The sequence below is a fragment of the Lepus europaeus genome, unplaced genomic scaffold, assembly GCF_033115175.1.
Source record: "Lepus europaeus isolate LE1 unplaced genomic scaffold, mLepTim1.pri SCAFFOLD_105, whole genome shotgun sequence".
Classification (NCBI taxonomy): Eukaryota; Metazoa; Chordata; class Mammalia; order Lagomorpha; family Leporidae; genus Lepus; species Lepus europaeus.
The window spans coordinates 712841-725093 of record NW_026909023.1 but is presented as its reverse complement, the minus strand read 5'-3'; the positions used below and the strand labels follow the sequence as shown (position 1 = coordinate 725093).

Below are 12253 nucleotides of genomic sequence, written 5' to 3'. Positions count from 1 at the left end.
CGCGCCCGGACCGCGCCGCGGCTGCCGGGAAATCAGGAGCCAAACTTCTGCTTTTTTTTTTTTTTTTTTTTTCCTGTTCTCGCGCGCTCGGCCCCCGCTCGCGCCCCCACGTGGGGCGCCCCCGCCCCGCCCGCGCGGCGCTCCGCCCCCTCCCCGCCGCCGGCCAACCGCAGCGCCTGCTGCGCCGGCCTTTGTTTTTCCACCAATCGGAGGAGCGGAGCGCTCGGCCGAGGCCGCGCCCCCGGCTGAGAGTCTATAAAAGCGGGCGCCGGCGGCCGGGGCGCAGTCCGCCGCCGGCCTGGGACGTGCGGGGCGCCCGTGGCCCTTCGGGATTTTTCTCCGGGAACCCGCGAGCTCCGGTCCTTTCTGGGGGAGGGCTGTCGCTGCCTCCCGAGAGCCTCGGTCGCTTCCGGCTTTCCTGCTCGGACGTGGCCGCTTCCAGGGAGGAGCCGGCGCGCGGCCGTGTCCACTGTGGGTTACACCTGCAGGATGACGCTGGAAGAGCTGGTGGCGTGCGACCACGCGGCGCAGAAGTAAGTGGCCGAGGCCCCCGGCGCACGGGGACGCCCCGCCGCTCCGGCCGGCGCTGACCCTTCCCTCCCTCGGCCCTAGGATGCAGACCGTGAGCGCCGCCGTGGAGGAGCTGCTGGTGGCCGCGCAGCGCCAGGACCGCCTCACGGTCGGGGTGTACGAGGCGGCCAAGCTGATGAATGTGTGAGTCAGACCCCCCACCCTGCGTGCAGGTCGTGAGGCCGGGGCCCCCTCCCGCCCTGCATCCAGGCCTCTGGGCCCTGCGGGGGGGGGGGGGACGAGGGGCTGCGGCATCATTTGCAAGCGTCTCCCCTTCCCCTTACTTGGAGGGTGCGCCCCCCCCCAGGCGCTCTGCGTGCACTCTGGCCCCCGGCTGAGCCGCCCCTCCCTCTGGCCCGCAGGGACCCGGACAGCGTGGTCCTGTGCCTCCTGGCCATGGACGAGGAGGAGGAGGGCGACATCGCTCTGCAGATCCACTTCACACTCATCCAGTCCTTCTGCTGTGACAACGACATCGACATCGTGCGGGTGTCCGGCATGCACCGGTTGGCGCAGCTGCTCGGGGAGCCGGCCGAGGCCCAGGGCGCCTCCGAGGCCAGGGACCTGCACTGCCTCCTGGTCACGGTAGGTCCGCCCCGCCCTGGGCACCTGCGCCCGGTGTTTGGACCGGCTGGTCTGGGGCCAGCTCAGTGCCCAGCCATGTCTGGCGCGGGCCGCGTCACCCAGCGAGCTAATTTCGAGCTCCGCCCACCCCCGGGGCTCCCCCTGACCCCCTCTCCTTTGCCTCCGGCAGAGCGCCCACGCGGACGCCTGGAAGAGCCAGGGCCTGGTGGAGGTGGCCACGTACTGCGAGGAGAGCCGCGGCAACAACCAGTGGGTGCCGTGCATCGCCCTGCAGGAGCGCTGAGCGCCGCGCCCGGAGCCTGAGCCGCTGCCAAAACTTCACAACCAGTATTTGACGCCCCTCCCCCCAAAGCAACCCAGCCCATGAGACCACCGAGGGCAGCATCGCTGGAGGAGGGGGGGGGGGCCTGTGGCCACCCCCACGGCCGGCCGCAAGCCGGGAGCAGCGCCAGAGGAGGCCGCCAAGCGAGGAGGAGCTGGGGGTCTGGGCCAGTGGGAGCTGGGCCCCCCCAATGGAGCTGAGGGCGCCGAGCACCGAGGGTCCCGACTGCACACGGCGGGGTGGGGTGAATGGACCGCACCTCGAGGCCAGAGCTGACGTCAGCAGACAGGACTTGGCTGAGGGTCTGCACCCCGCATGGACCTGGGGCCTGGGAGCCGGGGTCTGCACCCTGTGTGGACCTGGGGGCCTGGGTCTTCACCCCGCACGGACCTGGGACCGGGGTCTGCACCATGCATGATCCGGGGAGCCAGGGTCTGCACCCTGCACAGACCTGGGGCCGCAGTCTGCACCCCGCACGGACCTGGGACCCGGAGTCTGCACCCCGCACGGACCTGGGACCTGGGACCCGGAGTCTGCACCCCGCACGGCACGAACCTGGGACCGGGGTCTGCACCCCGCACGGACCTGGGGCCGGGGTCTGCACCCTGCCTGGAGCTGGGGCCGGGGTCTGCACCCTGCGCGGACCTGGGGCCGGGGTCTGCACCCTGCACGGACCTGGGGCCGGGGTCTGCACTCTGCCTGGAGCTGGGGCCGGGGTCTGCACCCTGCACGGACCTGGGGCCGGGGTCTGCACTCTGCCCGGAGCTGGGGGCTGCCCTCGCGCCCGCGCGCAGACTCGGTGGCGGCGGCAGGAGCCGGCCGACCCCCAGCCCCCGCGGCACACAGAGCTCTATTTTGTTACTGGAACCGCTGGGAGGCGGAGCTTACGGATAATGTCTATTTTTGATTTCTGCTACGAAGGCCTTGTAATAAAGTTCTGAAACTCTGGCTGGGCTCCGGCGTCCGCGCGGCCCCGCCCGCCCCGGGAAGTGCTGCTGGGGTCCCGGGGAGCAGCTCCCGCCGCCCCCGCGCCGCAGCAGGCGCCGCCCGCCTCCTGCCGCCCCGCAGCAGTTACGAGACCGGTTTATGACGAAACCTGGCCGCCGCGCCTCTGCGGTCCCCGGCGGCGCTGAGCCGGCCCGAGCTCCCGCACCCAGAGGCGCCGGCTGCAGCCCCCCGCCGCCCCGCCACGGCCGGCCATGGCGCAGGGCCCAGGAGGTCGCGGGGCCACACGGCCACGCCCGGGCTGGCAGCCAGCGCGCCGTGGGGAACCCCCCGGGAGCGCCCCCCCTCCATGACACTACAGAAAACAAGGTGTTTTTTTTTTCCTTTCCCCAAACTAAAATGAAGCAGAAAAGTCCCCAGGAAGCCGCCTCGCGGCCCAGCTGGCCCTGGCACGGCGTCGCATTGCTGTGCCCAAACCGAAACCGCGCGCCCCGCGCCCCCGCCTCGGCTCTGTCTCCCCCTCCGCCCCGCAGCCTGGGTCTGGGAGCCGGCGGGGGGGGGGGACGGAGGCGGCCCCCGCCCGCAGGCCGCGACCTTTCCACCGAGCCCCACGTGGGCGCGAGAGGAAACCCCCGGCGCCCCCCTGGAGTCACGCGGCCCAGGGGGAGCCCCGCCGGCGAGGGGGCGGGGAAGTCCCCGGTGGAGAGGGGGGAGGGGCGAGGGACGCCCCTGGGGGAGGGGCGGAGGAGTCTGCAGGGTGGGGAAGGGGGTGGCGCCCAGGGGCAGGGGAGAGGGGCCGAGGTGGAGCCCAGCGTGGGCGGGTGGGCTCCCGAAGGACCGCGGCAGGCAGGGGCGGTTCCCGGGGAGGGGGAATGGGGTGTGCGGAGCTGGCCCCGGGCTGGGACACTAGGGCCTGGCCTGCTCCCAGAGGCGGGCTGTGTCCCCAGGCTGACCCTGGCCACCCACGAGGGCCACATGAGTCTCCCGTCCAGTGTGGCCAGGACCGCGAGGAAGACGGGGGGGGGGAGGAGAGAGCGGGGGACTGGGGGGACCCTAGTGGGGTCCTCAGCCAGACCCTGGCCCCGCGCCTCCATCTCCCCTGAAGACAGCCAGCCGTGGAAGGCCCGGTCCTCTGATTGGCAGCTGTCAGTCATTGGGCCCGGAGCCCGGTGCCCGCTGCCCTGGCTCGAGGCTAGGCGGCTTTTCCAGCTATACTTACCTTGAGACCTGGGCTTCTTTGTAATTAATTTTCATTTTATTTGAAACGCAAGGAGATGGAGACAGAGTCTCCACCCACTGGTCCCCTCCCCAAATGCGCACAGCAGCCGGGGGCGGGCCAAAGCCGGGGGCCAGAACTGCGACTGAGCCGTTGTCTAGTGTTTGCTGTTACTACTGCTGCGGAGGCCGGCGCTGCGGCTGGCCCCGGCTGCTCCACTTCCCATCCAGCTCCCTGCTCATGCGCCTGGGCAAGCACAGATGGACGCCCGAGGGCCCTGCACCTGCGTGGGGGACCCGGCTTTGGCCTGGCCCAGTCCCGGCCCGGGCCTTGGTGCCCTCTGGGGAGTGACCCAGCGGATGGAAGTTCCTTCTTTCTCTGTCTCTCCCTCTTTGCCTTTCCAACAAATACAACTTTTTTAAAAAGTTACTGCTGTCATCGATAAAAGGGGGCGCAGAGGTGGGGCCTAGCAGCCCGCACCCCAGGCAGGAGCTTGCGCCCGGCTCCAGCTTCCTGCGCATGCGCACGTGCCCCACCCCTGCAGTGGGGGCTCCAGCGCTGGGGCCCCGCCCCCTGGGAGACCCGGATGGCTGGTGCAGACATTTGGGGAGTGAGCCAGCAGGTGGGAGGGCTCTGCGGTCCGCAGCTCCGTCTCTGCTTCCCAAGTAAATGGAGTAAAATGTGGCGGAGGCGCGGGGTGGGGGTGGGGGAGCGGGGCTGCACCACCCCGGTCCTTGGTCCTCCGCCCTCTACGGCACAGCGGGTCCGGAGAACACGGGGGCTCGGTCCTGCCCTGGGCGCCCGTCCTGGGGACCAGGGGCCAGGAGACTGGTGCGTGCGCCTTGGTCGAAGGGCAGGAGACAGCGGCAATGCTGGCGGCACGCTGCACACAGCCGCAGCCACGCCTGCACACGCCTGCACACAGCCACAGCCACGCCTGCACACAGCCACAGCCACGCCTGCACACGCCTGCACACAGCCACAGCCACGCCTGCACACGCACGCACACAGCCACGCCTGCACACGCCTGCACACGCCTGCACACAGCCACAGCCACGCCTGCACACGCACGCACACAGCCACAGCCACGCCTGCACACGCACGCACACAGCCACGCCTGCACACGCATGCACACGCATGCACACGCACGCACACAGCCACGCCTGCACACGCATGCACACGACCGCACACAGCCACGCCTGCACACGACCGCACACAGCCACAGCCACGCCTGCACACAGCCACAGCCACGCCTGCACACGCACGCACACGCCTGCACACGCACGCACACAGCCACAGCCACGCCTGCACACGCCTGCACACGCACGCACACAGCCACAGCCACGCCTGCACACAGCCACAGCCACGCCTGCACACGCCTGCACACAGCCACAGCCACGCCTGCACACGCCTGCACACGCACGCACACAGCCACAGCCACGCCTGCACACGCACGCACACAGCCACAGCCACGCCTGCACACAGTCACAGCCACGCCTGCACACGCCTGCACACGCCTGCACACAGCCACAGCCACGCCTGCACACGACCGCACACAGCCACGCCTGCACACGCATGCACACGACCGCACACAGCCACGCCTGCACACGCACGCACACAGCCACAGCCACGCCTGCACACAGCCACAGCCACGCCTGCACACAGCCACAGCCACGCCTGCACACGCACGCACACAGCCACAGCCACGCCTGCACACGCCTGCACACAGCCACGCCTGCACACGCATGCACACGACTGCACACACAGTTACACGCGCCGGACACTGCCCCAGCTGCCCCGGGGCGAGGCGCTCAGCCTCTCTAGGCCCAGTGCCCACGTGCGTTCACGCGTGTGCACACTGTACGGACACGTCGTGGCGTGCGTGGGGTCAGTCGTCCTTAGGCCCCGGCCCTGTCAGCTTCCCTGAACCCAGCGAGTGCGGGGAGAAGTCGCAGTGGTGACCTCTGTGGGGCCCAGCGCCCCGGTCCCCTGGTTTTCTAGAATGTTCTTATTTGGAATTCAGAGACAGAGCCCGCAATGGCTCACTCCCCAGATGCCCACAAGGGCCAAGGCTGGGCCAGGTCTGAGCCCGGGAACCTCATCCAGGGTGGGCGGAGGGACCCAACCCTGGGCCGCCCCTGCAGCCGTCGCTACTGTCCGATTCCAGAACATTCCATCAGCCGGGACCCCCATCGGCGGGCCAGGCCCTCAATCAAGTCTTGTACGAGAGATCAGCCCACGGGGCTCGGGGGTGCGTGGACGAAGTCCTCCCAGCTCCGCCTCCCACCCACTCCCGGCTGACCTCCTGGGACAGCAGCCAACGACGCCCCACCCCGCCCCCGGGGCCCCCACTAGGTCAGGGCTCCTGGCCCCCATCCGCTCTCTAACTCCAATGAACGCATCTTAAACAACACAACAGCAATCGGCCAGGGGGCGGCCCGTGTCCGGGCTCAGGGGGACTGGAGTGTGTCACCCCCGAGGGACACACGCCGTGGACCGCAGAGACCCGGGAGGGGGCTCGCTCCTCTCGCCTGTAGCCCGAGGAGACCGTGGGGGCTGTCGCGAGCACAGTGGAAACTTCCAGAACGGTCAGCCATGACTGTGGGGGTCGGTACGCGGCTCCTCCTGTAGCAGGAAACGCACTCGGGCACCCATGGCACTAAGGTGACCCACGGCTGCCCCGGGACCCTGCAGGGAGCGCCTGGGGTGCCCCCAGCTCTGGGGTCAGAGACGCTGCTGCTGCCGCCGAGGGACCCACTGGGTGGCCTGAGGGTCTTCCTCTCTACTCTTTCAGCTTTAATTTAATTTAATTTTTAAAAATTTACTTATTTGAGAGGCAGGGAGAGAGAGAGAAACAGGTGAGGAATTCGCATCTGCTGGCTCACTCCAGGTACCCAGGGCTGGGCCAGGCCGAGGCGCAGAGCCGGGGCCCGTCCTGGGCTCCCACGTTGGAGGCAGGGACCCAGCCTCTGCACCAGCACGGCTGCCTCCCAGGGTGCACCTCGGAGCAGGCGGCCAAGCCTGGCGCCAAACCCCACCCCCCCAATGTGATCCCCGATGGAGAGAAGCAGAGACGCAGGGGGCAGCTGGGCCCTGGCCGCTGGCGGGGGTGGCGGGGCGGGGGAGGGGCACGCCCAGGTTTATCTGGGAGGGGTGGGCTCTGGGGACTTGGCTGTGACACACACAGCCCGGTAGCCGGTGCACCTGCACGTGTGAGGCCCACAGCTCTGATCCCCGGGGGGACCTGCAGTGACCCGGGGTCACTCCCAGAGACCCCAGGTGACCGCAGTGACACTCAACCCCAAGGCCAGCGGGTCTCCCAGTGCCCCCCCCCCCGCCACAGCTGGAGAAGGGGCGGGGCTTCCTTTCCCGGTCGTCCCTCCTCTCGGCTGCATTGTTCTCCCGGGTCCTCCTCCCGGTTCCCACCCCACCCCCCTGCTCCCCGCGGCCAGGGATTCCCAGGCCCTGGGGCCGGGGCGGGGCGCGTCGGGAGTGGGGTGAAGGCCAGGGCAGCGCGAGCGCCCGCACACGCGTGGGGGGCCGCGCTCTGCAGACCCAGCAGGGGCGACATGAGTGCCTCCTGGATGGCTCCACCGCGGCGGCCAGCGTGACCCGGTCCCCCCCATCCACCACCGGGGAGGTCACAGCGCCCAGCGCGCAGACCCACGCGCCACCCCGAGAGCGCGCCGCCCCCTCCCGCCAGACACTCGGGGCGGAGAGGGCCGCTGACCCAGGCCCGCCCACGCCAGCAGGCGGGAGTCTCGGTTCCCGCGTCCTTCAGTGGGATAACTGGAGACAGAGGCGGGTGCGCGACAGAGACATCCCCACGCGGGCGAAGTGCTGGGGCCTGTCCCGCTGCGTGCCCGGCCCGGGGGCCCCGACCCTCGCCCTGGGCGCGCCGCCCGCGACCCCCTCCGCTCCCGCCGGGGCCCGCCGGGCGCGGTGTCTGCCGCCCCGCCGGCGGCGTCTCCCTCCCCTCCCGAGCCCTGGCGGCGCGCTGCGGGCCGAGGGCGGGGCGTCGGCACAGGCCCTCCCTCTGTGAGCGGCGCCTTCCCCGGGCGGCCTGGCGCGCAGGGCCCGGGCACCGCGCCAGCGCCCGGAATAGCCTCCCCGTCCGGCCGCCCGCCCCACGCCCGGGCGGAGCCGCCTGACCTGCAGGGCGCGGGGAGGCCGCGTGCTCAGGAGCACGGGACAGCGGCCGCCGCCCTGGGCCCGCGTGCGGCCAGGCCCACTGTGTGCAAACCCCACTGTGTGAGCAGCCGCGTGGGGAGCTAGGCGGCCTCGGCGCAAACCCCCGCCTGCGCGCATCCGCGCCGTGCGCAGGCGTCGGCCCGCGGGGAGCGGCTGGGCCCACGCACGCAAACCAGCCGTTGGCGCGGCGGCCCAGGGCTAGGCGAACAGCCGCGGCGCGGGAGGACCTGGCTGCGTGCGCTCGCGCGTTCCGCTCTGCGGGGGCGCAGGGAACGGCTGGCGGCCCTCGCAAGCGCTCACGCGCACATCCTCCGGGCCCGCGGTGCGTGGAGGGCGCGTGCGCCGCGCACCTTCCTGTGCGCCTCGGCCGACCCTGCTCGGGCAGAGGCTGCTTCCGGCTCCCAGGGGCTCCAGGTGTGCGGGTCGGGGTTGCACCTGCGCCCTGTTTGACCCGTGGCCTCCCGGGAGCACGGCTGGGGACTGGGGGCTGGGGCGGGGGGGTGTGGTTTTCTGGAAGCCCTGGGGCGAGTGCGCGGGCAGGCAGTCTCCGTGGGCAGGGCGCCAGGCCTCGGCTTCCCTGAAACCGGGCACAGCAGCTGGGAGAGGTTTCCGGCCGGCCCAGCCTCATCTGGCCCCGGGCACTCTCGGAGGAGGGCGGGGCGGGCCAGCCAAGCCAGAGTCAGGCCCGGCCCGCACATGCCCCAGCAAGAGCTGCCGGTGCACCTGTGTGCACGCAGGGGGCACGTGTGCGTGTACACAGGTGCACGCCCCCCCCTATCTGCAGCCTGCATAGGAGGTGCCGGCTCTGGCACACACGCGGCTTCCACTCTTGCGAGTTTCCCGTGACCCACGCAGCACGGGGGCAGTGGGGGAGGCACCCTCGCCAGGAGACGCCTCCTCCTCCCACGCGGCTCTCAGTAACTGTTGGCCCAACGGACAAATGCGTGCAGGGACGCAACATTCCACAGCCGGTCTGGGTGTGCAGGCACCGGGCTCCGGAACCGGGCCCAGCGGCCTCGGCTGTGCACGGAGGTGGCCGTGAGCCTGCAGGCGCCGGGCTCCATACATGGGGCTGGTGGGAGGGGGGAGTCAGAAGGTGCAGGGTGGGGCCCTGGGGGAGCCACGGTTCCATTTCACAGCTGGGAACACGGAGGCAGGGCTGACCACGAGAGACACGCCCTGGCCTTCATCCTGCTACCCCAACCCTGGCAGCCAGAAACTGTAGGTTCCCACGCGCCCACGGCCTGCCCCCCCCCCCAGGAAGGAGAGAGACCCTGCTGGGCAGGCTGAGGGGGAGGGGAGCCTGCCTGGGTCCTGGGGGGGTGGGGGCAGGGCAGCTGCACAGGCCCTCCCCAGCCTCTGAGTGGGGGCTCCTCGGCCTGGGCGCCTCTGTGTGTGTGATCTCATGCACACGCGTGTGCGTCCGTGCGTCCCGGTGCATGTGAGCCGCCAGGTGCACGCGTGTTCGCAGGTGTGGGTGCCAGGACTCCAGTGCCCCAGGGCCGCGCCTCCTGGGGGCATGGACGCCCACACTGCCCACAGCAACCAGGCCGGCTACGGCGAGTGCGCACTGCTTCCCTGCCACATGGTGCCCATTAAAAAAAAAAAAAATCTTCGTTTATTTCTAAGCTGGGCTCACTGAAGTCGAAATGACAAACAGGGAGTCCGTGCTGCGGGTGCCCGGCGGCCTGGGCTGCACAGGCCCCAGCCGTCCAGGTCCTCACTCCCAGGCCCGGGCAACCAGAGCTGGGGCGGCTCCCCGGCCGGCCAGGAGGTCCCTCACATAGAACCCGAGTGTCCCTGCACAGCGGGCCTGCTTGCTCCGCCACGGCTCCTCAAAGCGAACCCAGACGGAGGGACACAGCCTCAGCCCACCGTCTCAGCTGCCCTGCTAGTGTCCACTGCTTCCAGAACATTCCATCCCCACCCCCACCCCCAGGAATCCACTTCACACACGGGGGGCTTCACACACGGGGACCCCGGTATCTGTCCACCAGGGCTGGGTATTTGGGGGGGGCCCCGGGGGGACCTGAGCGGCCACGCGGTACGAGGCTGCTGGGTGGGGCAGGTCCTGTGGGTGGGTCCGAGATGGCCACCGGGACACGCTGCGCTCACACCAGGCCCCCCGGGACCCACGCCAGGCCCCGGGGCTCCCCCGCAGATGCACGGTGGCCCCCGACCCCACCCAGGGCCGCGCCAGCGCGCGCCCCAGGACAGGGCCAGAGGCGCGGGCCGCAGACACACGGCGATTTGTTCACCCCGCCAGCCAGCCTGTCTCCTGCCGCTGTCAGTAATTAGCGCCCAGACTGGCGGGGAGACGGCGAGCAGGCTCCGAGTCACTGCGGCGGCCCCACGCCCACGAGCCGCGGGCACCTGCAGCGCGGGCGCCTGCCCGGGCCGGCGAGGGGCGCCCCCGGGGTCTGGGCGCGCAGTCCACGCGGGAGCACGGCTCCCGGGGGGCGCTCGGCCACGGCGGGCAGCGCGCACGCGGGCACGCAGGGGCCGCCGAGCCAGTGCGCGCGCGCCCCGCCTCCTCCCCGGCCGGAAGACCCGCGGCGGCGCTGGCGTCACGGGTTTCCACGGGGGCCCCCGCGCGGGGGCCGGGATTCCCTGGCGCGGGACCGCCCGTGACGGCGGCGCTGGCGTGCGTCGGCCGCGCTGGGGAGGAGGCGGGGCGCGCGCTGCGGATGACATCAGCCGCTGCGTGTCTGGAGCCGCCCTGGGCGGAGGGGGCGCTTGGAGAAGTAAAAGTGACGCCGACTTTTACCGCGAAACTTCCAAAAAAAAAAAAAAGAAGAAGAAGAAATAAAGAAAAAGCCGCCCCGGTTCCGTCCGGCGCCGCTCCACTAGCGTCTGAAGCCCTCGTGGTACCACTGGGTCCCGGCTTGGGTTTGGCGCCAAAACAAATTTATCTTTTACTTCCTTTTTGCAAGAACTTTGTGTCTGCGTGTGGAGCCTCTGCGTTGTTGGCGCCCATGCGTGCAGAGCGCTCGATGCGCGTCCCGCGCGCTGCCACCCATTTCACAGACGGGGACACCGAGGCCGGGGCATCGCCAGCTCCGCGCTCAAGACCCGGCCCCGAGGGAGCAGGCGGGGGCCGCAGGCACCCATTGCCCCGCGCGCCCTCTGCAGGGCAGACCCCCGCCCCCCGCCCCCCAGCGCGACCCCGATCTCCCGCAGGAGCGCGCGCAGAGCCGGCCCGCGGGAGTCCCGGCGCCGCCCAGCAGACCGGGCGCTGAGCCAGCTCCGACCACGCTGCGCCTCTGCGGTGGCCGGAGGCGGTGCCGCCCCGGAGCCGGGGCGCCCGGTCTGCCCAGGGGGGTGTGCCCACCGCTGCCTTTGTGCTGACGCCAAAGCGAATGGCCTCTAAAAATAGCCGGGGAGGAGACGAGGGCTATTTTTAGCCCGCGCGCGGCTGGGGCCCTCCCAGCTCCCGGGTCAGCAGCCTTGGCGAGGGGGGAGGGGCGCTCCGCTTGGCGAGGGCCCCCATCCGGGGCGGGGGTCCCTGTGCGCGCAGCCGGCGCTGGGGGCGGCCGCCGGGGAGGACCTGGGGGGCAGGGGCTCCCCAGGCCACCTTCCCTGCCACCTCACCCGCCTGGCTCGCTCGCTGCCGGCCCGCCCTGGCCTTTGCCCGGCTGAGCCGCTGCGTTCTATTTTAGGAAGGTGTTGGAATAATTTCCCGGGCTATTTTTAGCCGGTTTGGGGATTCCTCCACCCAGGCTGGCCACTGGCCTCTGCTCCTCCCGGCTGACCCGGGGCTGGCCCCCCGCGCGGGGACGGGGCGGACGGGGACACGCGGGGTCCCTCCCGCCTCTCCGCGTGGGGGTAGGGAAGGCGGCGATGGGGCGTTCCCACGACGCTCCAGGTGAGCCACGCATTCCGGGCTGGGGTGGGGCTGGCCAGCCAGTGACCTTTCACCCCGTTTTAGGGTTGTCACAGAAACCTCACCTTTCACCTCCTTTGGGGGGGGTTGACCAGGCATCCGGAGGCCCAGCGTCCCTGGCTGGGGGTTCCTGCGGAGGGGGGCACCTGCCTTCCCACCCAGGCTGCCCGAGCTGCTGGGCGACCATGGGACAGGGAGGCCACCTCTGTGCAAGGCGGCATCATGACAGTCGCCTATGTGTAGACGTCGATAAATTATTTATTTATTTGAAAGATCTCGCACCTGCTGGTCCACCCCCCCTCCCCCAATGCCCGCAAAGCTGGAGCCTGCAACTCATCCCCGGTCTCCCATGTGCGTGGCGGGGACCCAGGCCCGTCAGCCAGCACCCACTGCCCCCCAGGGTGTGCACAAGCAGGAGGCTGGATTGGGACCCCGGGATGCAGGCGGCCCAAGTGGAGTGACCAAGATCCTGGTGGGGCTGGAGGACGTGGTCCGGGGCCGGAGGGACGTTCTGGGCTCTTCCCAGGCTGGGAGGCTGGCG

The 12253-nt window shown here is 70.7% G+C and overlaps 1 protein-coding gene across 1 annotated transcript; it reads left to right on the top strand.

Annotated features, from left to right (window-relative positions):
- Positions 1-299: 299 nt before the first annotated feature.
- GADD45B (growth arrest and DNA damage inducible beta) lies at positions 300-2425 on the top strand. The gene is made up of 4 exons (XM_062184886.1): positions 300-533; positions 613-714; positions 933-1155; positions 1325-2425. Exons 1-4 carry the CDS (start codon positions 490-492, stop codon positions 1436-1438), a joined length of 483 nt encoding a protein of 160 aa, XP_062040870.1. The 5' UTR covers positions 300-489; the 3' UTR covers positions 1439-2425.
- Positions 2426-12253: the final 9828 nt, after the last annotated feature.